Here is a 24,587-nt window from a genome sequence, read left to right as displayed (position 1 = left end):
TCCAGTCCTTGTTTTAAAGACATCGTAGACCACAATGGATCACCAGGAGGACACAGAACCCAATGAGCATTTCACTAAAATCAAAATCGAGGAAAGTTTTCAGAACAAAATGCAAAGGGAAAACGTATCCTTTGGACATCTTGTCCAACTATCCAGAACTGGGTAACTATCCAGAAAAGATCAAAGCTGTCGATTGCATCTTGTTCAAGAAAGTGCTGGAAGAAGTTGATAAGTGGCCCCCATCATCTTCAGAAGGAGGGAAGATCCTCATTTTGCTGAAGACCGTGCATTTGAAAACAGCGAAAGATCATATCCAGGGGCCTTGTTTAATTGATCACCCAGTGGAGCCTCACACTATGTTGCGAAGAGAGGCAGATTTGGCGAGGATGCCAAATAGCATAGACATTCAGGAGAACCCAGGGAAAGTCCTGGCAATAGGTTTGCCAGCAGGCATTTATGCACTCCACGAGATGGAAGTGGTCAACGGTGCAAAAGAAACACCAAGATTTCATGAGGAGCGATGGTCAATTGAGAAGGATTCAAATATTCCTGGGATTCGGGTAGCTTTTGTTCTTGATTATTCATTAAACATAGCACGTGCCCCCGAAAATAAGACAGAGTCTTATTTTCTTAAATAAGAGCTTGGCCTTATTTTGGGGGAGGTCTTATTATTTTTGAGGTGCAGATCAGCTGATCCAGAGGTGGGCGGAAGTTCTGTCTCTATATCTGGCACACTCTTGCAAGCTCTAGCATCGCTGGGCCTGCCGGACTTTTTGCGGCCGCCACTAAGAGAAGCACAGTAGCTAGGGTTTGTGGGAGCGGCGTCTGTGAGGCAGGTGCACGTGGGGCATGTTCCCCCCAGGAAATGGCAGGGGAGGGCTTATTTTAGCACATGCGCTTGAAAGCCTCATTGGGCTTATTATCCAGGGATGTCTTATTTTCAGAAAAACAGGGTAGACGTCAATTTATGACCATAATTGGTAGCAAACAAGGAGAATTTTTGTAGCTTGCCAATTACCTCCCTGCGACCTATTAGGTCACACAGATTGGGCCTCCTCCGAGTTCCATCTGCCAGTCAGTGTCGACTGGCAACTACACGGAGGAGAGCCTTTTCAGTAGTAGCTCCGACCCTTTGGAACGATCTCCCCGTGGAGATTCGTACCCTCACCACCCTCCAGACCTTCCGCACAGCCCTCAAGATCTGGCTATCCCGTCAGGCCTGGGGTTAAAGATTATAGTCTGTCCCCACCCGAATGATGAATGAATGTTGCTTTTATTTTAATTATATGTTATTTATATATGTCATTGTGTGTCTTCCCGCCCTATCTGTTGTAAGCCGCCCTGAGTCCCCCCAGGGAAAAGGGCGGCCTATAAATAAATTTACCATTTACCATTTACCATTTGAAATGAAGGGGTCTTTGGTGCTCTCCAAATTTGGTTGTTTTCTTGCATGCGTTTCATTACACTAACTAGGTAACAACATCAGGACTAGTAAGGAGTGGAGTCTACTCTCAGTTTATTGAATTGAATTGAATTGAATTTATTACACTTATATGCCGCCCTTTTCCCCGAAGGGGACTCAGGGCGGCTCACAATCCAAGTCAGGGAAGGGGATACAGATAAGGGATAAAAAAGACGAACAAAACAATACACAATTTAAAAGCACACAACAATCATACCATTCGAGGAGGGGGGCAAAAGCTCTTTAGCCCCAGGCCTGTCGGAACAGCCAGGTTTTAAGGGTTTTGCGGAAGGCCTGGAGGGTGGTGAGGGTTCGAATCTCCACGAGATGTTTCAGGACATATGGACAGATTTAATCATAGCTTCAATTGGGAAATCATGGCCATCCTAGACCAAGCCAAATCTAAAAATGCTAGGAAATTTTTAGAAGCCTGGCGCACTGACAAAATTACCATCAATAGACCCATAGACATAAACAATTATTTATATACTATGCAAAAGAGACAATCAACAAGCCAAAATGGGAACAAAGAGACCAAAACACCTCCCCACCAGCAATCAGCAGCCAGATGAGCATGGATTAACTGCAAGATTATCATCAGACCAACAATCAAGGAAACAATATTCTAATCAAGGAAGTGCCAAACAAGCCCAACCAAAGAACCTGTAAGATTACCTTCACCAACATTGACAAGGTAAGCCAGGGGTGTCAAACTGGATTTCATTGAGGGCCCCATCAGGGTTGTGTTTGACCCCGGGGGGGGGAGAGATCTGGCCAGGATGGGCGTGGCCAGCTCAACGTCAACCATGTTGGGCGGGGGGTGCCTATGGTTGCCTGAGTGTTCTACCAGTGAAAATGACTCCTAAGCTCTGTTTTCGGCTGCAACAGTCTCCTGCAATCCTTTGCCAGAGAGAACAGAGCTCAGGATCACTGCCTGTGGCCTCTCAGAGCTCTGCTTTTGCTAGCTGAGGCACCGTAGGCCAGTCTTTTACTGTTTCCAGGGTGGCCCTGTGGGCCAGATCTAAGCACCCCTTGAGTTTGACACCCCTGAGTAAGCTTAGAGAAAACCCCATTCATTACTAGCACTGATAATATTACATACTTTGGGTAATAAAACGTCTGCAAGAAAACACCCAAACTCAGAGAGAACCAAGGACCAGAATTGGGACCAGATTTTCTGTTGCGAAGCAAGGAAATGTGCAGGGATTTATGTGTATCTCTCTTTTTTTAGTTAGAGAGAGAGAGACAGAGAACAGCATTAGTCTGATAGTGGACACTATGCATCTGATGAAGTTCACAAATGCATTAAACTGGCTCTTCGCTTTGAAACAAAGATGGGCACTGCCCCCTAGAGTCAAGATTCCCCTTGCACATACTATATGCGCTAGTCATTCCTGACTCTAGGGGGCGGTGCCCATCTTCGTTTCAAGGCGAAGAGCCAGCATTGTCCAAAGACTGTGGTCACGTGGCTGGCATGACTAAAAGCCGAAGGCACACGGAACACTGTTACCTTCCCACCAAAGTGGTCCCTATTTTTCTACTTACATTTTAACGTGTTTTCAAACTGCTAGGTTGGCAGAAGCTGGGACAAGTAACGGGATCTCACTCCGTTATGTGGCGCTAGGGATTCGAAATGCTGAACTTTCTAATCGACAAGCTCAGTGTCTTAGCCACTGAGCCACCGCATCCCTTTGCTATGCAGTAGGGTATAAATAAAACAATTTGCAAAGAAACTGTAAGAAGAACAACAATACAGATCTGAAGGGATTCAGCGCACACAAGGATATCCACATGGCACCCATCAGCAAGTCTTTACCGGAGTTGCTCCTGTTCCTGAAATCTTGGGCTTCTGTCCCAAGAAAAGGTGGATTTGATTTAAGGAGGCAATGCCAACAAGCATAATGTGAGCCCTCTTGGATGCTCCCAAAACCAGTTTCCCTTCTGAATCAGATCACTGCACTGTCCTTGACATAGATGTCCAGTGAACCCAGCATGAGGATTCTTAATACAAATTGCTCTGACATTTTTGTAAAAGAGCATGAAGTCTATAAATCTAAGGCCCGTATCTTGCAAGCAGTGGAACAGATGTGAAATGTTTCTGAAAGTGATGCCACCCACCAGCAAACAGACACTCCTTTTCTGCATTCCTGATGGAACAAATAAGGTTGAAGAATTATTGCAAAGGATTTGTCTCCCGATTGCAGCAAGGAATAAACGTCTTCAGCAGTAGAAAATTCAGTGGATATACTTTCACATCTAAATACGTTCTGTTTAAGCTACACAGTCACCTGGTATTCATCAAAAGATCTAATATCCACATCTATTACAAATATACAACGCCTGAAACAATTGAACCAAGTATATACATTGTAAAACACCTCACCAAAATAGAATTGACTCCTGAAAAATTCGGGGGATGGGTGGATGACCGTGATGGCGACTTATAGCCTTCTGTGGGCACACCAGCTATCTCCCGAGCCCAACTCCACAGTGCATGTGCGCGCACCTCCTATTGGCCATCTGATCTTCAGGTCTCTGCCGCACATGAGGTGGGGGCACATGCTAGGGAGGCGTTCGCATTGCGCAGCACCCCCACAACCTGTTTTGTGCTGGAAACCCTCCTGCACCAATCTGGAAGCAAAAAAGGGAGGTGGGGGTGGGCTGCATGCGCAGGTGGGCAGGGAAACATGGGATGGTTGTGCGCGCAGGGGGCATTGCATTAGGTGTGCCAGCAGTGGGCCTGCTGTCGTCCATGCGCACTTTCAGCACACAACAACAAAAAGGTTAGCCGTCACTGGTCTATGACAATTTGCCACAGCCAACTTACTGCGAGGCAAGAGTTCCATTAACATCAAAGAATTGATGGAATAGAATCCTTAAAGAAAGGATGCAAAGGAGGGACAGAATGAAATGTGAATGGCAAAAATTAAACCAAATTTTATTTCTTTTAAATAATGAAATAGAATTGTTAAATTGTCCCGCAATGCGTTGTCTGTGGGGAGTTGGCTGTGGTGAGTTGCCTTTGGTGAGTTGGCCACGGTGCATTGGCCACACCGAGTTGGCTGTGGCCAGTTGTCCCATTTCCATTTGGGAGAACATTAGTGGGGGAACACCCGGCTTCTGTTTTTGAATGGAAGACATACTTTAAGATCAGGTTTTGCCCATTGGAAATACACCATATAAAGATTTTTACAATAATCGACAGGCAAAAACATAGTAAATTGTGGTCATTTGACCTCCAAGTGCTGCAAATTGTCATAATTGTTTTACAGAGAACCCAAAATGTGACTGTGTCACTGGGGAGGCAGATGTCAAAATCTTAAATCCAGATCATAAGTTCCTTTTTGCGGGATCTGTTTTAACTTTGAATGTTTGCTAAGTCGTAAGTAATACCAAGAAAGAGATGAGAATCTCCTATTTATTGTGTAGCTTTTTTCTTCCTTTCTCTTTTTTTATTCTTGTTTTCTCTCTTTCTTCTTCCCTTTGTTGTGTTTTATTAATCAAATAAAGCAAAACAAAATATCATTGCAATAACTTCTAAATGATACGGTATAAGAAACTATCTTTCTGGTTGCGGATGCTGCCCCCCCCATTGAAATTGGATTGTCTTCATGCACATATATTGTATATAAGTAAAGGTAAAGGTTCCCTTCGCACATATGTGCTAGTCGTTCCCGACTCTAGGAGGCGGTACTCATATCTGTTTCAAAGCTGAAGAGCCAGCGCTGTCCGAAGACATCTCCGTGGTCACGTGGCAGGCATGACCAAATGCCGAAGCTTATAAAGCCCTTCATGGTATTGGACCTGGGTACTTGAGAGACCGCCTGCTGCCAATTACCTCCAACAGACCGATTAGATCCCACAGATTAGGCCTCCTCCAAATTCCATCCACTGGCCAATGCCGATTGGCTACCACCCGGAGGAGGGCCTTCTCTGTGGCTGCTCCAGCCCTCTGGAACGAGCTCCCCGTGGAGATTCAGACCCACACCACCCTCCAGGCTTTCCGCAAAGCCTTAAAAACCTGGCTGTTCCGACAGGCGTGGGGCTGATGAGTTCCTGTCCCCGTTTGAATGGTGTGGCTGTTGATTGTTTTTAGAATTGTGGTGCTGTGTTGTCCGTTGTCTTTCTTTTTCTTTCCGTTTGTACACCCCCACCTGACTTGGTTGTGAGCCGCCCTGAGTCCCTCTGGGAATAGGGCGACATAGAAATACAATAAAATCGAAAATCAAAAAAAAAATCGAAATGGAATGCTGTTACCTTCCCACCAAAGGTGGTTCCTATTTTTCTACTTGCATTTTTACATGCTTTCAAACTTCTAGGTTGGCAGAAACTGGGACAAGTAATGGGAGCTCACTCCGTTACACGGCGCTAGGTATTTGAACTTCCGACCTCCGTCTTAGCCACTGAGCCACCATGTCCCTTCATGATATTGTAAATGATATGGTGTAAGAAATTATCTTTCATCTTGGGGATGCTGCCCCCCCCCATTGAAATCGGATTGTCTTCATGCACATATATTTTATATACTGTATTTCTCCTTTAAACACAGGTCGATAGAGAAGAAAATAGAGATGGAGGCAGGGACCAGCAGCTCCTTGTAGCTGAAGAGGGAAGGATTGTCTCTCTGCCTGACTCTGAAGCAGCGGATATTCCAAATGGAGCCTCGCTGTTGCACAATTCTGAAAATAAAGCCCAGAGCAAGGACAGTGAATCCCTACCTCCTGTTGCAATAAGCCGTGACGTTTCTTCAGAAATCCAGGGGGACATAGTCCAGCAAGGGAAAGGCATAAAATCACTTGCATAGTTTTATTTTTAGATACCTATGGTTGTAAAGGGAAGGACTTCCTGTTCCTTGAAGAACACTGACATCAGCAGCCGGCTCTAATCTGTTATTAGGAAAGTGGGTGGACTTTCACTCCAATCAGCAGAAAAGTTCTTAACAATGTTTGCTTCACCTCCTCCTCTTTAACTTGTCGCCTTTTAGTTCATCTACCCATACAGGTACCTCGACTTACAGTGGTTTCATTTAGTGACCGTTCAAAGTTATAACGGCACTGAAGAAGGAGACCGAGGACCTGTTTTTCACACAACCACAGCAGTGTCCCCATGCTCAGTTGATCAGAATTCAGCCACTTAGCAACTGGTTCATATTTATGACTGTTGCCGTGTCTGAAGGTCATGTGACCGCCCCCCCTCCCCTTTTGCGACCATCTGACTGACAAAGTCAATGAGGAAGCCAGATTCAGTGAACAACCATGTTACTGATTTAACAAGTGCAATGACTCACTTAACAACCGTAGCAAGAAGAGTCGTAAAATGGGGCAAACTCACTTGACAAATGTTTCCCATAGCAATATAACTTTTGGGCTCATAATTGTGGTCGTAATTCGAGGACTACTTATAATTATCTACGTTGAGGTAACTCAGACTGAATTCGTGTTTTTACAGTCAAGAGTGTTCAAAACATGGTCAATTGACTCCTCAATAATACTATAGAAATATGAATTATTGGAGCACACATGTAGGAAAACCCATACTATAGAATGCTTTCTCTTATTTGTTACCTAGTGAAGTCATAAGAAACTCGAACAATGAACAACCTTTCGGTATTGTATTAGGTTAATTATTTAGTTTATTGCCTTGAATAAGAAATCTTGATCGATCTAGGCTCTCCTCTAGGGCAGTTCTAATTATTCTTCCCCAAACCTTGATATTTGCTAATAATTTGTTATGTATGTGTTCCACCCATCGTCTAAGGAATAAAAGCCTGCATATAAAGTTTCATTTCTCCTTTTTATTTATTTTAAGGGTTTTTTTTAGCTTGCCTTTATTATTTTTATAAATAATTTCAAGGTGCTGAACGTATCGAACCTATGCTGCTTCTTCCTGCTATTTTCCCCATAACCACAAACCTGTGAAGTGGGCTGAAAAAAATGTGACTGCCCCAAAGTCACCCAGCCAGCATTTGTGCCTAAGGCGTGCCTAGAATTCACAGTCTTCTAGGGATTGGCCAAAAGTCGCCCAATTGGATTTCATGCCTAAGGCAGGATTAGAACTCCCAGTCTCCTGATTTTCAGTCTGATGCCTTAGACCAAGGTTGTCAAACTCGATTTCATTGAGGGCCGCATCAGGGTTGTGTTTGAAGTCAGGGGGCCGAGGTAGGCATGGCCAACTCAACGTCACTCGTGTTGAGGGCGCCTGTAGTGACCCGAGTGCTCTGCCAGCGAAACCGGGCTCCCAAGCTCTGTTTTCAGCTGTGACGGCCTCCTGCAACCCTTTGCCACTGAAAATAAGAGCTCGGGAGCCCCCCATTAACTCCATTTTCACTGTCAGGGGCGCTGTGGGCCAATCCTTCGCTGATTCCAGAGTGGCCCCAAGGGCCAGGTCTAAGATCCAGCCTTGAGTTTGACAACCCTGCCTTAGAGGGAACTAGCTCTCTTCCTCTGCTCTTGTAATGTAGTTAGCTCTCTTAACTCTGCTCTATGATGTAGCTAAGACTGAGTACAAACATAGCCATAGAGATCTTTCCTCTGGCATGTTCCCACAATACTGTCTTTAATTCATCTCCTGCCCACATGTGAGACAGACTCAAGTCTCCTTAACTGTTCAGGGTTAACAGTATTTTTCTTCTTCCTTCTTTCAAGGCTGTACAAGGACAGCCTCAAGTTTTATAAAATACTAGCCAATAACCCGGCATTGCCTGGGTATTTATTTATAGGGTGAAAATGTCCAGACCAAATGTAATTTCTAATGCTGGATTTTCTCCCTTACCAGAGGGAGCCCCCTAGTGGAGTACTGTGAAGCCATTACCATGGCAACTCCACTGCACTGTACAGTAGAAGCCATTTTACAGCAGTACAGTAGAAGCCATTTTACACAGTACAGTAGAAGCCATTTTAGAGCAGTACAGTAGAAGCCATTTTACAGCAGTACAGTAGAATCCATTTAAAGGCACAACAGGTTGCATCTTAACAGAACACACACCCCAAGGGGTGTTAGGCGTGTCTTGCCCCCACAGTATTTGTCTCCAGAGAGTAAGTCATCTGTGTAACAAGTTTGGTTGAAATTGCTCAAGGCGTTCCAGAGTTATGCTGGAACACACAGACACACACGCACACACAGCCATATATATATATATGAAGAAAGATAAGAAGATAAGATAAGATCTTTAGTTTGTCACCCATTCACTTGCAAGGAAGTACTAGCTCTAGAACAACGTTTCTCAAACCTTAGCAATTTTTAGATGTCCAAACTTCAACTCCCAGCTGAGTTAGGAATTCCGGGAGTTGAAGTCTACATATTTTAACTCAAAGGTTGAGTAACACTGCCCTAGAGTAACTTGGGACAGGCAGGAGAGGCAAGATAAGGTTCAGTGATGAAACAGCATTTTTCTTGCCAGAATAGTGTCTTGCCAATTCAAGGATTGGTGGGCAGCACAGCTCAACAGTTGGGGAAGGGGGGGGGGTTAAATTCCTTTATGTCAAAATCAGATGCTAAATAGAAATATGAATATGGTATTCAGATCTGTGCAGAATCAAGGGGTTGTTTAAATTGTGCTAAAAAGGCCAAAGGTGTAGCAGGTAAGTACGAAAAATGAATGAACTCACTTTATGACTTTTGTTCTAACTCAGTAAAGAACGGACCAGTGATGGCTAATCTTTTTTTGGCTCTGGTGCTGAAAGCACATGCACAAGATTGTGCACACACGCATGCCCACACCCATAATTCAATCCCTGCCCTCCCCCACATATGCACACAGGTCCCCACACGCTGCCCCCTCCATGCATGCGCGCACACCCCCTCCATTCCCTCTTGAAGCCTGGGGAGAGCGAAAACAGCTCTCTCCTCCCGGAGGCCCTCTGGAAGCCGGAAATGGCCTGTTTTCGAACTTCCAGTATGCTTGGTAGGCCCATTTTTTGCCCTCTCCAAGCTTCAGAGCTTGCTGATGCGTGCTGCCGTTAAATTCGGACAACGGTTTTCATGACCTCAGAGATGGTTCCATATGCCACCTGTGGCACATGTGCCATAGGTTCACCATCACGGGCATAGACAAATAAAGGAGAAAATGCATTCAGAAGTATTTTACGTACAACAGGTTTAAAGAGAAGACATGCTGCAGAAATAGTTTATTGGAAAATGAATGAAAAAACACTGAAGAAATAAAATTGTAGAGAGATTTTTCAGTGATTTCTTACTTGCGTCGGCAGATGTCAGAAGTTTTTTACTACACTCATACCTGAATTGTTATTTTGTAGTCCTTTTAAAGGGCTCCGACATGCATAAGTAACACATAGAAGTAATTCAGTTTTACAAGCAAAAAAATCCAACATCACTTAGGAGAACATTGAACAAAGGATTGTTAAAGAATGCAGCTGTGAAATGGTTTACCTTTCAGATACAACACACAACATCGCTAAATCCAGGAACAGCTGTGGGGGATTCAGAAAGTCAAGATGGTGCTTGTCTTAATAAGATGAAAATCCACCTAAAACTTAATCCATCTGCCTTTGACTTGTAACAATTTATATAACCATCCATCTTGCAATTTTGAGTGATGCGAACTGCTCACAAATATGCAATATAAGAAGGCAGGGATTATATTTATGGAATTATATACTTATGATAAATCTGTGTAGGCCAACTTTGTGGGTTGTCAGCCTCTACTTCGCTTGCTTGCTATCGGCTGCCATAGTAGCGGGGAGGATGGGGGCTGGTAGTTTTTTGGGGGGGAATTGCTAGGTGCTGGAGGAGTGAATAGGGAGTTTTGTTCTCACCATCTTCTGCACATGCTGATGGCTCGTGTTTAGGTTTGGTCAAGGTTAATCGTCTCTGCATACCAACTGATAGAGGTCAGTTGAAGATGCACCCCACATGACACCTTTGGGAGTTGCAGATTGGACATTCGGTTGGGGTAACAGGGGAGGGTCCTGGGTAAAAGTTTGATATGTACATGTTCGCGCCGTTTTGCTTCAGATCCTACTTTTCTTTAGCTGTTTTTATTTCATGTCCAGTAAAAGTACCTTTATCTCTATTCAAATGGAGTTGGGGTTTTTCTTTTCTTGGATACTGAATGAGGCACGCCTGACATGGGTAAAGAATTTTCACAGTTCTCCCAAGACTTCTTAAACAATAGAAGCAAATGAAAATAAGCACCAATAAAAAACCTGTAACAATCAAATGAACATTTCTTTATTAGCAATTATTGCAATGCCATATCAACAATTTTGTGAAAATCCAATCAAAATGAATGTTTAATTGACCAAGCCTATTTCATATTAGTGGTTTGTTGTTGTTGTTTCCTAAAGTACATTTTATTGAAACATTTGACATTCCTAAAGGGTAATGCAAACTGAAATAAAGAGAGAAGAGTGTAGAAAAGAATTACAAAGTTTGAAGAGAAAAGGATACAGGAAAAAAAATTACTAAATGAATTACAGGTAATTCTTGACTTACGACCAGTCACTTAGCAAGTGGTCAAAGTTATGTTGGGTGCAGGGGTGGGTTTCAACCGGTTCGCGGCGGTCCCTGCGAACCGGTTGGTCGGCGAACCCGGAAGTAAGTAACTTCTGGGAACGGTGAAGGGCCCACCCGCCCGCCCGCGCTCCTTACCCAGTTTTGACGAGTTCTGCGCTTCCACGCATGCGCAGGACGCATACAGCGCCTGCGCGATCCTCCAGGAGCAGCTGGAGCATCGCACAGACGCTAGTACGTATGCGTGCACCACGCGCGTGCACGAGGACGCCGCCGGCCCCGTTCCAACCGAATCGGTTGGAACGAGGCGAGAAACCCATCCCTGGTTGGGTGCCTCAAAAGATGTTTTAAGACCCACTTCAGACCTTCTGAGGGTCATGTGACCACATTTCAAGCACTCTGCAACCAGCCTGCATTTACAGCCATTTGCAGTGTCCCAAGATCACATGGCCATGATTTACTAGCATTTTTTTTCCAGTTTGCCCAAAATGCTTCATAATGAACCATGAGTTTGCTTAACTACTGTGGATTCGCTTAATGACCGCGGTGATTCGCTTAATGACCGAGGTAATGACTGCTGCAAAAGTAGGTTGTAAAATCAGGTCAGTCACTTTACGACCATAATGGGCTGGCTTCATTATAGTCATAAACCAAGGACTACTTGTTTTCCCCCACCCAATGTTAATTGTGTTGATAATCATCCCATCTTGTGCAATCTCTGACAAGTTCATTAGGTTTACAAAAGATGATATTATTGGTTTAATCTCACCTTAAGAGCATTAGGAGAAATCATTGATATTTTTTTCAAATTGATTTGCTAGGGTGCATATCAATCGCTCAAAAGCAGACACGTAAACAGTGCTTCTCCTGAAACATGTAAAATTCTGTCAGACTACTGTAAGTGGAGGCAGTCCTTTAATATGCCCAACCCCACATTTAAAGCTTTTAAACTTAACCCGGGACGTAGAAGAGCTCCAGCAATCAGGCTGGTCACTGTAGTGCATTACATGGATTGCCTACACCTAAGTCAGAAAAAAGATCTGTAAAATTTGATTCTGGTCCAAGATTTTTGCAAAATAGATAAGCCAAAAATTTTGCAGGCTGATGGATGATAATAGTTGGAATCAGGGACGTACAGTCATGGGAGGCAGAGCCTCACCACTGTCATCATGAAAAGAAAAAAAAAATGTAAAAGGAAAAAGGCAAGAGCTGAGGTCAGGCTGAGCTAGTTGCTGCCAGAGTCACCGTGGATGACTCTGCTTAGTGCTTAACTGTTTAAAAAAGCCTCTTAAAAAGCGCCCTCTACAGGAGGAGGCAGGAGAACGACATGCCTCATCTAGTCTGACTTTAGGCGTTTTATGATCACTCAAGCAGAGTTAAGCAAGGGTAAAAATTCCTGACGTAGGTGAGGCACGTCGTTCTCCTGCCTCCTGTAGAGGGTGCTTTTTTAGAGGCTTTTTTAAACAGTTAAGCAGAGTCATCCACGGTGACTCTGGCAGCAACTAGCTCAGCCTGACCTCAGCTCTTGCCTTTTTCCTTTTACATTTTTTTTCTTTTCATGATGACAGGCAAGAGCAGAGTTGAAATCCTCTCTGAAACAGCTGGAAAAGGTACGTGTGGGTCGCAGGGAGGGGGAGGAATTCAAACTTCATCCTCAAGTGTAGATCCCTCCCCAAATGTAGTTTGATTGCAGGCATAGCCACTTTTGCCTTTTCAAACACAAACACACACACACACACACACAGCTGGATAAAACTATATAAGCCCAGCTTCACTGATTACAAGTTTGAAAAGGCAACGTGGCTCCGCCTGCAATCAAAGGCTTGGATCGGCTCCCCTCCGGCTTCTCTGCCTCCTCTCTCACCCCAGCCTGCAAGAGCGTGTGTCTGTTTGAGAGAGGGGGGAGAGAGGGAGGGAGGAGGGGGAGGGAGGAGAAAAAGAATGAAGGAAACTTTTTCGCAAAGGAAAAACAAATGCGGTTGCTTTAAATCAGAACTGAGCATGCCTGGCTGTGGAATTCTGGGAGTTGAAGTCTACAACTCTAAAAAAATTTGAAACCCACCACTGTGTCAGTGCCTCACTAGCCATAAACCTCACTGCACGTCAGTGGCTGGAATTTAAGGTGACACCCCCCCCCCCCCCAAGGAACCTGTCTAGTCTTTTAAAACTGCCTAGTCTTCTTTTAAAACTGTCTAAAAGGATAACACTAATCACATCTCATGACTGAGCTATAGAATATCTCAATCCTTCTAACATGGTGTCTTCCAGATGGCATGGGAGGAATCGCCATTTAGTCAGGGTACGGTAAATCTGGGAGGACAATCCCAAAATACCTGGGGAAGATAACAGTTGGGGACCAGCTGCGAGGTTGAGGGTGGGTGGCACTATTTTGTACTAGTCCTCCTTTCATGGTGTTGATCAGGAATAGGTGGTCTCTCTTGCTCCCTACAATGTGAGGGCCACAGAACTCAGTATTTTCTCCATTCTGCTGGGTGAGGCAAAGCTGGCTGGGGAATTCTGGGAATTGAAGTCCATAGATCAAAGTTGCCAAGGTTGGACATCCCTGCTTTAGAACATCATTTCCCCTAAAGTCAGATTAACTCCAAACCCATTGGCCTTCTGGAAGATTCTGAAGAAATGACTTTGATATCTATCTGGGTCTTGAGGCCACCTGGATCCGAGAATTTACATTTTTAGTTTGCTAGCAAGGATGTGGAACCTGGAAAGTAGCTGTATTGCAGGAAATATTGAATATAGTTTCCCATATATCGGCTGGGTTTTTTAGTTTTCATTATTTTTCGTGTTATTATTGATTTTTCTGAAGAAGCCATCTTTGGATCCAGCCATCTTAAACAACTATCGTCCAGTCTCCAACCTCCCCTTTGTGGGGAAGGTTGTTGAGAAAGTGGTAGCCTTTCAGCTCCGGCAGTCCTTGGAGGAAACCGATTATCTAGATCCCTTCCAGTCGGGATTTAGGCCTGGCCTGGCTACAGCACGGAAACCGCTTTGGTCGCATTGATTGATGATCTCTGGAGAGCCAGGGATGGAGGTCATGCCTCCATCCTAGTGCTCCTTGACCTCTCAGCGGCCTTCGATACCATCGACCATGGTATCCTTCTGCAACGACTGCGGGAGGTGGGGGTGGGAGGCACTGTCCTACGGTGGTTCTCCTCTTACCTCTCGGACAGGTCGCAGTCGGTGTTGGTCGGAGGGCAGAGATCGACCCCTAGGCCCCTGAATTATGGGGTGCCGCAGGGTTCAGTCCTGTCCCCGCTCCTGTTTAATATCTACATGAAGCCGCTGGGTGAGATCATTCGACGGCACGGGATAAAATACCATCAGAATGCGGACGATACGCAGCTGTATCTGTCCGCCCCGTGCCAACTCAGTGAAGCGGTTGACGTGATGTGCCAGTGCCTCGAGGCTATTAGGGACTGGATGGGGGTTAACAAGCTTGTACTCAATCCAGATAAGACCGAGTGGCTGGTGTGTTTCCCTCCTACTAATTGGCCAAGTGTTCCATCTCTCAGGCTGGGGGGTCAAACAGGACGCCCCTCAGACAGGGTTCGCAATTTGGGAGTCCTCCTGGACCCACAGCTGACTTTTGAACACCACTTGTCGGCTGTGACCAGGGGGGCATTTGCCCAGGTTCGCCTGGTGCACCAGTTGCGTACCTACCTGAACCGGGAGGCCCTCACAACAGTCACTCGTACCCTTGTGACCTCTAGACTGGACTACTGCAACGTGCTCTACATGGGGCAGCCCTTGAAGAGCATTTGGAGACTTCAGCTTGTCGAGAATGCAGCCGCGCGAGCGATCGTGGGTGCACCTCGGTTCACCCACGTAACACCTATCCTCTGCAAGCTGCACTGGCTGCCTATTGGTCTCCGGATACGCTTCAAGGCGCTAGTCATCACTTGTAAAGCCCTTCATGGTATTGGACCTGGGTACTTGAGAGACCGCCTGCTGCCAATTACCTCCACTAGACCAATTGGATCCCACAGATTAGGCCTCCTCCGAATTCCATCCGCCGGCCAGTGTCGACTGGCGACTACCCAGAGGAGAGCCTTCTCGGTGGCTCCTCCGACCCTCTGGAACGAACTCCCCGTGGAGATTCGAACCCTCACCACCCTCCAGGCCTTCCGCAAAGCCCTTAAAACCTGGCTGTTCCGACAGGCCTGGGGCTAAAGAGCTGTTGCCCCCGTCTCGAATGGTATGACTGTTGTGTGTTTTAAATTATGCATTGTTATGTTTCGTTTTTTTATTATTATTATTTTTTGTCTGTATCCCCCTTCCCTGGTTTGAGTTGTGAGTCGCCCTGAGTCCCCTTCGGGGGAAAAGGGCAACATATAAATATAATAAACAAACAACAAACAAACAAACAAGATCTCCAAGGTCCCTTCCAACTTTGTTTATTCTATTCTATTCTATCCTATTCAATTCTATTATGACACCATTTGTATATTAAAATGCATGTTTACATTCCCAAACAATCTCACCACAAGAATTCTTATCTTTTTAAACCCCAATAGTCACTGAGAGAGATTTGGGTGGGCCATATAAATTTTCTTAAATAAATAAATGCTGTATACATTTACCCTTAAGTACAATAAACAATGAAGGATTTATCATGCATCTTTAGTCCTTGCTCAATTTACTTAGCATTCCATTCTTTGTTATATATCCTTTAGTTTCATCACTTCAATTGCAACCAACTTGTAAAACATTCTGTAATTCAAGGTTATTTATGACATAATGTGCTTTCTCTACATCAACAGGCAGACCATAACCTTTTCTCCTCATATTCATATTCTCAGTTATCTGTTGAAGAGCCAAAATCCAGTTTGCATAACCTATCTGGCATAAAGCCATAGTGTTATTTCAGATTTTATTTGCATGTATTTATCAAACTTCTACACTTTTATTTATTTGCCTTTATCTATTATTTATCAAATTTCTACGCTGTTATTTTCCTTTATTATTTATTTACCAAATTTCTACATCGTTTTGTTCATTCCCTTTGAATCAAATTCTATCAGATTCCTTCCCACACATACTTAATAGTCTAATTCCTTATAGTTTTTCATTCAGTCTAGCTATTTTTCACTCTGTGTTCCTTCAGTTGCCAAGCACAAATGCCATCCTCAAACTTCAAAACAAGTCACATTCAATAATTAAATCACATTCACACATTAACACTTTTCAAGTTCATTTATTCCATTTATTAATTACATTTTTATCCCGCCTTTTATTATTTTTAAAAATAACTGCAGGCAGCAAACACATCTAAATCTTCCTCCTATTTTCCCCACTATAACAAAATCAGGACTATGTTTCTCCTGCACACCTGATGCTGATTTACCTCATCTCTGCCACCTGGAGAGGAGGTGGTACAGTGGTTAAATGCAGCACTGCAGGCTACTTCAGCTGACTGCAGTTCTGTAGTTCGGCTGTTCAAATCTCACTGGCTCAGGGTTGACTCAGCCTTCCATCCTTCCGAGGTGGGTGAAATGAGGACCCGGATTGTTGGGGGCAATATGCTGACTCTGTAAACCGCTTAGAGAGGGCTGAAAGCCCTTTGAAGCGGTATATAAGTCTAACTGCTATTGCTATTGCTATTGCTATTTTAACTTTTTTTTTAATTAAAAAAACCCCACTAATCCTATGCACAGAATTAACAGCATTTCTAAGTTGCTTTGAAGTGTTTGATGAGCCATTTTCCACCTTATTGGATTCTATGCCTAGGTAGATGTAAAACTAACAGCCCGCTATCACAACAAATTTCTCAGTATTCCGGGTAGATTTGGATTTAAAGGTTTCAACTGAATACATTTTGAAATTCTGCTGCTCTTTTGCAGGGACTAAGCCACAGAAGTGTAATGAATGTGGTATGGCCTTTGTGACAGTGGGGGAACTTTCCCGCCACAAGCGATATAAACATACTCTGGAGAAGCCCTTTAAATGCTCCATCTGTAACTACTGCAGCGTGGAGGTAAGATGGATTGTTCTCTGTAGAATCATTTTGCAAAGTCCTCCCTTGAGTGAGTAGAGAAAGATGAGGTTTCCTTTGAAAGAGGCACTGCCATTCATGGTACATGCATTTTTAGTTAGAAGTATGGTAGGGAATTTGAAAGTAAAAGTAAGAAAAATTACACACACACACACACACACACACACACACACGTGCATTAACAACGCACATTGCAATTAGTAGGGATGAGTGGATGGGACCTTTAGGCTGGCATGAAGCTGCAGTGTGGTTGAGATTCAACCTAGAACTAAGAAACTTCCTGACACTGAGAACAATTAATCAGTGAAATAGCTTTCCTCCAGAAGTTGTGGGTGCTGGATAGACCAAGGGTCAGATAGATATGACCTGGGGGGGGGGGGGGGGGGCTGTAAAATGGCCAGATATAATAGCAATAGCAATAGCAGTTAGACTTATATACCGCTTCATAGGCCTTTCAGGCCTCTCTAAGCGGTTTACAGAGTGAGCATATCGCCCCCAACAACAATCCGGGTCCTCATTTCACCCACCTCAGAAGGATGGAAGGCTGAGTCAACCTTGAGCCGGTGAGATTTGAACCGCTGAACTGCAGATAACAGTCAGCTGAAGTGGCCTGCAGTACTGCACCCTAACCACTAACCACTGAGCCACCTCTGCTAATCCAGCCTCTGCTTGAAGATCCTAAGGACATGGAGCCATATTGGTGGGCACACGAGCTCAGCTACCCACGTGTGTGCCAACCAGCTGATTTTCAGGCCTTCTGGCCCCATCAGAAGTCGGGAAAGAGGCTGTTCTTGGCCTCCATGGGGGGGGGGGCATTTTCACCCTCCCCGGGCTCCTAGAAAGGGTCTGGAGCCTGGGGAGAGTGAAAAATGGACCTTCCAGTCTGACCGGAATTTGGCAAATGTTGTTTTTGGGCTCCGGGGGAGAGGGGTAGGCCATTTTTTCCCTCCCCAAGCTCCTAGAAAGGGTCTGTGTTATGGGTCAGGACGAAGGACGAGGCAGGAGGCAGTCTGAGGTAAGAACAGCTTCGTTTATTGTAGAACAATCAACTATGTACAGAAGTAGCAGTTCAGCACCTTCCCTGCTTGACAGCTATTTTTACGGGCTGTCAAGCAGGGAAAACCAATAGGCACACCCCTAGCAGCCCGCGCTGCTTGGCATCTTGGCCAATCAGGACGTGGCTTGGCTTATTGCTAGCCGCTAGGTCGTAAGTCGAGGACTTACCAATATTCAACAGTCTGGAGCCTGGGGAGGTAAAAAAGCAGGTATTAAGACACGCCTCGAAGGCTCGTCTCAAAGTCTTCCAGCCACCTGAAATATGGAGGGTGACTTCAAACAGGAATTGTCTACAGCAGCATTTCACAACCTTGGCAACTTGAGGATGTCCGGACTTCAACTCCCAGAATTCCCCAGCCAGCAAACGCTGGCTGGGGAATTCTGGGAGTTAAAGTCCGGACATCTTCAAGTTGCCAAGATTGCAAAACACTGGTCTACAGCCATCTTGGTTTTAATTCAGTGTTAGATTAAACCCTGTATTTGCTTGAAGATTGCTATTACATCTTCCCTTACAGGAAGCTTTCCTTTAGCAACGGCCTTGTTGAGTAACCATTTACAGTTGCGACAATGATGAAAAAGTCACTTTCCTACCAATCCTCCCATGTACAATCTTCACAAGTCTCTAAAGCAAAAGAAAGGTGAAGTAAAATCATAAGAACAATTGCTGTTCATTTAGTGAACCCTTTCGTTTAATAACCAAGCTGCAGTTGCTAAACAGCTACTTTTACAGTATAATTGTCTTTTCTATAGGCTAGATATATTCAGATCTTTAACTGTTCCCTGTAGGACTTGCTTTTACAGACCCTTCACCTTTATCCCTTTCAAACTTGCTAAAAATTTGTCCTTTTCTTAAACAGCAGTGCTAATTCTTTATTAGGAATACTCCTTACATGGAAGGGAAAAAAGCCCCTGAGAGATAATTTTAAAAGCAAGGACAACAAAATCCCAACAAAAGACACTCTGGAAGTATTAAGCAAATACGGGGTTTTGTCTAATGCTGAATGAAAACCAAGATGGCCACCAGGAATCCCTGTTTGAGGTCATCCTCCGTATTTCAGACGGCAGGGAGATTTGAGAAGAGCCTCTGAGGCTTGTCTTAATACCTGCATTTCATTCCTGCTTCTGGTAAATAGATTTTGTATCATGTTCAGAAATCTGTCTGCCTTGCCGGATGAAAGAAAGACAAGAAGCTTAAACCCCTTTCAACTCTTGTGAAAACAATGGTTTGTTTCTAATCAGCGTTAACATATTCTTGTGGATGTTCCGTGGATGAAGCAGGAGCCCTTAGCATTGATTTTTTTTTTTAGAAACTAATGAGACATCAGCCACTGGAGAGCTGATTGCAGACTCCTTTAAACAATATTTTCTGTCTTTTTTCATTTTTGGAAACAACATATAAACTTCTATCTATCTCTATTGATAGATATAGATAGATAGATAGATAGATAGATAGATAGATAGATAGATAGATAGATAGATAGATAGATAGATAGATAGATAGATAGATAGATAGATAGATAGATAGATAGATAGCTAATGATGATAGATAGATAGATAGATAGATAGATAGATAGATAGATAGATAGATGATAGATAGATAGATAGATAGATAGATAGATAGATAGATAGATAGATAGATAGATAGATAGATAGATAGATAGATAGATAGATAGATATGGCTCTGTGTGTGTGCGTGTGTATATCAGGGGTGGGTTCCTGCCAGTTCTAACCTCTTCTATAGAAGAGGTTCCACAAATCTACAGTGCCGTTTAGAACTGGTTCCAGCTCCCTCCACTTGCCCATCCGAACATCATCAAGATGAAGAGCGAGAGGATGAATTCTGGGAGTTGAAATCCACAAGTCTTAAAGCTGTCAAGTTTGAACACCCCTGGGTTTTTTTTCTAAAGGGTTAGGGGTGCAAGGGTCTTGTAACTTGACAGCTTTAAGACTTGCACACTTCAATGTCAGAGTTCCTGGGCCAACATAACTGGAGGAGGAATTCTGGGAGTTGAAGTCCACAAGTCTTGAAGCTCTCAAGTTTAAACACCCCTGGTTTTTTTTTTCTAAAGGGTTAGGGGTGCAAGGGTCTTATAACTTGACAGCTTTAAGACTTGTGTGCTTCAAATGCCAGAGTTTCTGAACCAACATTTTGGTTGTTAAGCAAAAGCGCTGTTAAGTGAGTTTCACCACATTTTACAGTTGGCCACGCCCACCCAGTTACATGGCTGGCAAGCCACTCCCACCCAGTCACATAGACTGCAAGCCACTCCCACAAAGCAGGCCACACCTACAGAAGAGGTTCTAAAAATTTTTGAAACCCACCACTGGTGTGTGTGTGTATGTGTGTGTGTCCCAGAATAACTCTGGAAAGCCTCAAGCAATTTCAACCAAACTTGGTACACAGACGACATACTCTCTGGGGAAAAAAATCCTGTGGGAGTTAGACACCCCTAACACCCCTCGGGGTGTGTGTTCCATTAATATACAGCCTGTTGTGCCTTAAAATGACTTCTACTGTACTTCTGTAAAATGGCTTCTACTGCACAGCGCAGTGGAGTAGCCATGGTAACAGCTTCACAGTACTCCATAAAGGGGCTCTGTCTGATAAGGGGGAAAATCCAACATTAGAAATTATGTTTGTTCCAGACATGTTCCCGCTATAAATAAATACACGGGCAACGCCTGGTTATCAGCTAGTATTAAATAAAAGGAGAGTAATATAAAAGGATGTGAGGATCTGTATATATCTGTTGTCTATCATGCTGCATATCCGCACAAAATCACCAGTTGCTCAGGTTTGCTATGCAATTTACATAATTAGCCATAGTTTATAGGGTTTTTATGCATAGTCAAGCCACTGCGTGCTTTTTTTTCTTTATAACTGTCTGTAATACGGCATTTATGCACAACTTACTTGTGCATCATTTGTATGCAGCTTTCACAAAGTAGAAACAGTTTGGGCTGCAACTTTCTTGAACATTTTTTTTTTTTTTTTGGGTATGTAACTTTCAGACTCACGGACTTCATCTCCTAGAATCCTGAGAGTTGAAGTCCACAAGTCCTAAAAAGTTACCAAGTTTGGAGACCCTTGCTTTAGAACAGGGTTGAGGGTTGCATCAGGGTTGTGTTTGACCTGGGTGGGGGGGACATGGCCAGGGAGCATGGTGAGCTCCATGTTACTCATCAAGGGTCTGTTTTCAGTCACAATCACTTCCTGCTGCCCTCTGCCAGTGAAAATGAAGCTTGGGGATGGGGGGCATGTGCAGCCTGCCCGGGCTCTATTTTTGGCCACATCGGCCTCCTGCAGCCCTCTACCAGTGAAAACTGAGTCCGGAGAGGCACCACCAGGGCTCCATTTTCAGCCATGACATCCTCCTGCAGCCCTCTGCCAACAAAAACAGAGCCCGGGGAGGCCACGCACAGCCCACCTGGGCTCCATTTTCAGGCACAACATTTTCCTGCAGCCCTCTGCCAGCAAAAACAGCACGGGGAGATCATGCGCAGCCTGCCCGGGCTCCATTTTCAGCCACGACGGCCTCCTGCAGCACTCTGCCAGCAAAAACGGAGCCTGGTAAAGCCACGCGCAGCCTGCCTGGGCTTCCTTTTGGCTGGCAGAGGCACCGCGGGCCAATCCTTTGCTGTTTCCAGGGCAGGACCGCAGGCCAGATCTAAGCATCCCGTGGGCCAGATCCAGCCGATGGGCTTGAGTTTGACACCCCTGCTTTAGAACTTGCAACGGCATATTCTAGTGACAAGCACTTAGCAGCATTTCTAAAAAGTCAACTTTATTTTTAATGGTGAATTGTTTCAGCAGCACCCTCCATGCTCTTGTAATTCAGAATCTTCTTTCGTAAATTGTAGGCGGGCAAATTGAAGCGCCACATTAGCTCGCATACAGGAGAACGTCCTTACAGTTGTACGGTGTGCTCCTATGCTAGTAGGGACACTTACAAATTGAAAAGACATATGGTAACTCACCCAGGTACGTATTAAAACTATAATGGCTGCCATTAAAGCAGAGTAATGCTAATGCCCGGTCCTGTGGGGCTATGAGATGCTGAGCCACTAAAGGAAGAAAGATAGGCACGTGAGCAAAAAAGCAAGGCGGAACAGTTGGAAGCAGATGGTACTCCAGAATAGCAAAGTCGGGTATTCAGTGGATTTGGAGACAAAACAAGAGAAAATTATTTGGAAACTAATCCAAGAGAGGAGCAACCTGGAATTAAGGAGAAACTTTCTAACAGTGAGGACAATTAATAGCAATAGCAATAGCAGTTAGACTTATATACCGCTTCATAGGGCTTTCAGCCCTCTCTAAGCGATTTACAGAGTCAGCATATCGCCCCCATAGTCTGGGTCCTCATTTCACCCACCTCAGAAGGATGGAAGGCTGAGTCAACCTTGAGCCGGTGAGATTAGAACCACTGAACTGCAGATAACAGTCAGCTGAATTGCCCTGCAGTACTGCACCCTAACCACTGCACCACCTCGGCTCCTAACCAGTGGAAGAGCTTGCCTTCAGAAATTGTAGGTGCTCCATCCCTGGAAGTTTTTAAGAAGAGACTAGACAGTCACTTATCTGAAATGGTACAGGTTCTCCTGCTTGAGCAGGGGGCTGGACTAGAAGACCTTCAAGGTCCTTTCTAGCTCTATTCTATTCCATTCTATTCCAGTCCAATCCAATCTAATCTAAATGGAGTTCAATGAAATGGTGTCAAGGAAGTGGGAGAACCAAGAGAGATCTCTAGGTGGCCAGATGGGCAAAACTTCCCGTCAGTGAGAAAACATCTGTCCCATTATTAGCTCAGGAGTTCATGCTTGGAGCTTTTCTTCTTCTACTATAACAGAATCTGAAACCTGCAGATATCCTACAGATGCAGCATCCTTTTGGGGTGAGGATGCAAAAAGTAGGATCTAGAAAATATGCTATCATTTTCAGCTAGGCATTTTGCTGTCTAGTTCACCAGTTCTTACAAGTATGTGTGTTTCTTTCTAGGTGAAAAACCCTTTGAGTGTGTGATTTGCAAATCCAGATTAACACAGGCTGAGACTTTGAAGTTCCATGGTTTGCATAAACATGGGGGAAATGTACCAAAATACCAGTGTCCACACTGTACCGCAACTGTTGCCCGGAAAGGCGATTTAAGTAAGTTTCATAACTTCCTCCCCCCCCCCCAAAAAAAAATCTTTCTGTAAAAGTACATAAAGAATGAAGGTCACCGTCAGTATCCAGCTTGACTTAATAAATCTATCCCCAAAGTATTGTGCTCTGGCTCATTAATTTCCAAAGCAAGCTCTTGTCTTTTTGCAGTAAATAAAATCTGATTTCTCCCTCAAAGATGCCATCAGTGAGCATTGTTTCTATGTCCAATATCAATCATTTGGGCTTAGCATGTTCCTGACATTTTCACACTTGTTTTTTTTCCTGCAATTTTTTTAGGATCCCAGTTCCTGTGTTTTAATTAGGAAGGTCACCAAAATTGGAGGGATTCATTTTTTTTTTACTACTGGTTCGGTGGGCATGGCGTGGCCTGGCAGGTGTGGCAGGGGAAGGATACTGCATAATCCCCCTTCCCTTCCCACCCCACTCCAGGGCAAGGATGCTGTAAAATCCCCATTCCTTCCCCACCCTACTAACTTGCTTTCCAGCTCCTTTCTCCTGTGCAAGGCAACAGAAGAAGACCCAACAGATCAGCTGGGACTCGGGAGGCAGCAAATAAATGGGGGCGGAGCCATCCAGAGGTGGTATTTGCCAGTTCTCTGAACTACTCAAAAATTCTGCTACTGGTCAACTGGCTGAATACCTCCTCTGTCACAAATGCCTTAGCACTCTGTTCTATTTTTTGTTAATTTTCACTGATACTTTTTTTTTTTAGATTGCCCTGAATTCTTCTCATGCTTTCCAGCCCTTCTTGGGCCATTGCAAGTGTGCCCTAGTATACTTGCACATGGATAGAAGTACAATGCAAAAAGATGTCATTGTACCAATAAATGATAATATTTGTAGCTCAGGGTTGATGCCTGTGATTTATCTGTGATGTGTCATTTGATTTTAAGTTCTGAGCCTGAATATTAATATACGTTTTAAAACTGTACAGGGATAAAGCAGGTGAGACCATCAAAAGAAGCCACCTATTAATTTTACAAATTCTTCAAATCAAACTGCAGGGCTGGCAAGATGCTATATATCTCTGAGAGAAAGCCTTAGGAAAATGTAAGGTTTAAGTAGGATTTTAACCTGCATGGAATAGAAGAAGGCAGTGTGGCTTTGAAAACTATTCGAGAGCAAAGCAGTCAGTACATCAATGCCATCTTTGATGGGTTTATTCCCAGGGTTGGAGGTGAATAAGGTACATTTCAGAATTTCTTCATTTCGTGATCAACCCCATTGATGTATGGGAAGCAATTAAAAACCGGCACTTGAGAAGTCTTTATCCCGGAGATGGTTAGAAGAAAATGACAGGACATTTGCTTAGTTGACTGTCATGAATGCAGAAGTGGCTTCAAGAAGTCTGTGTGAATGATGAGTACTCAATAGGCCAGGGACATCCACAGTAGAGGCAAATAAATAAATAAAATCAAGGCAGC

At 44.2% G+C, this 24,587-nt stretch overlaps 1 protein-coding gene across 1 annotated transcript; it reads left to right on the top strand.

The window, feature by feature from the left end:
- Positions 1-24,348, top strand: CTCFL (CCCTC-binding factor like). The gene is given in 8 exon segments (XM_087720862.1): positions 1-166; positions 168-560; positions 6,012-6,260; positions 16,679-16,730; positions 16,792-16,925; positions 21,861-21,981; positions 22,996-23,145; positions 24,251-24,348. Coding segments are annotated over 8 exon segments (1,329 nt in total). The 5' UTR covers positions 1-34.
- The last annotated feature ends 239 nt before the right edge of the window (positions 24,349-24,587 follow it).

This window comes from Thamnophis sirtalis, unplaced genomic scaffold (assembly GCF_051295495.1).
Source record: "Thamnophis sirtalis isolate CommonGarterSnake01/CBP01778 unplaced genomic scaffold, rThaSir2_p1.2 scaffold_7, whole genome shotgun sequence".
In the NCBI taxonomy this organism is placed as follows: Eukaryota; Metazoa; Chordata; class Lepidosauria; order Squamata; family Natricidae; genus Thamnophis; species Thamnophis sirtalis.
This window is presented reverse-complemented; position numbering and strand designations above follow the sequence as displayed.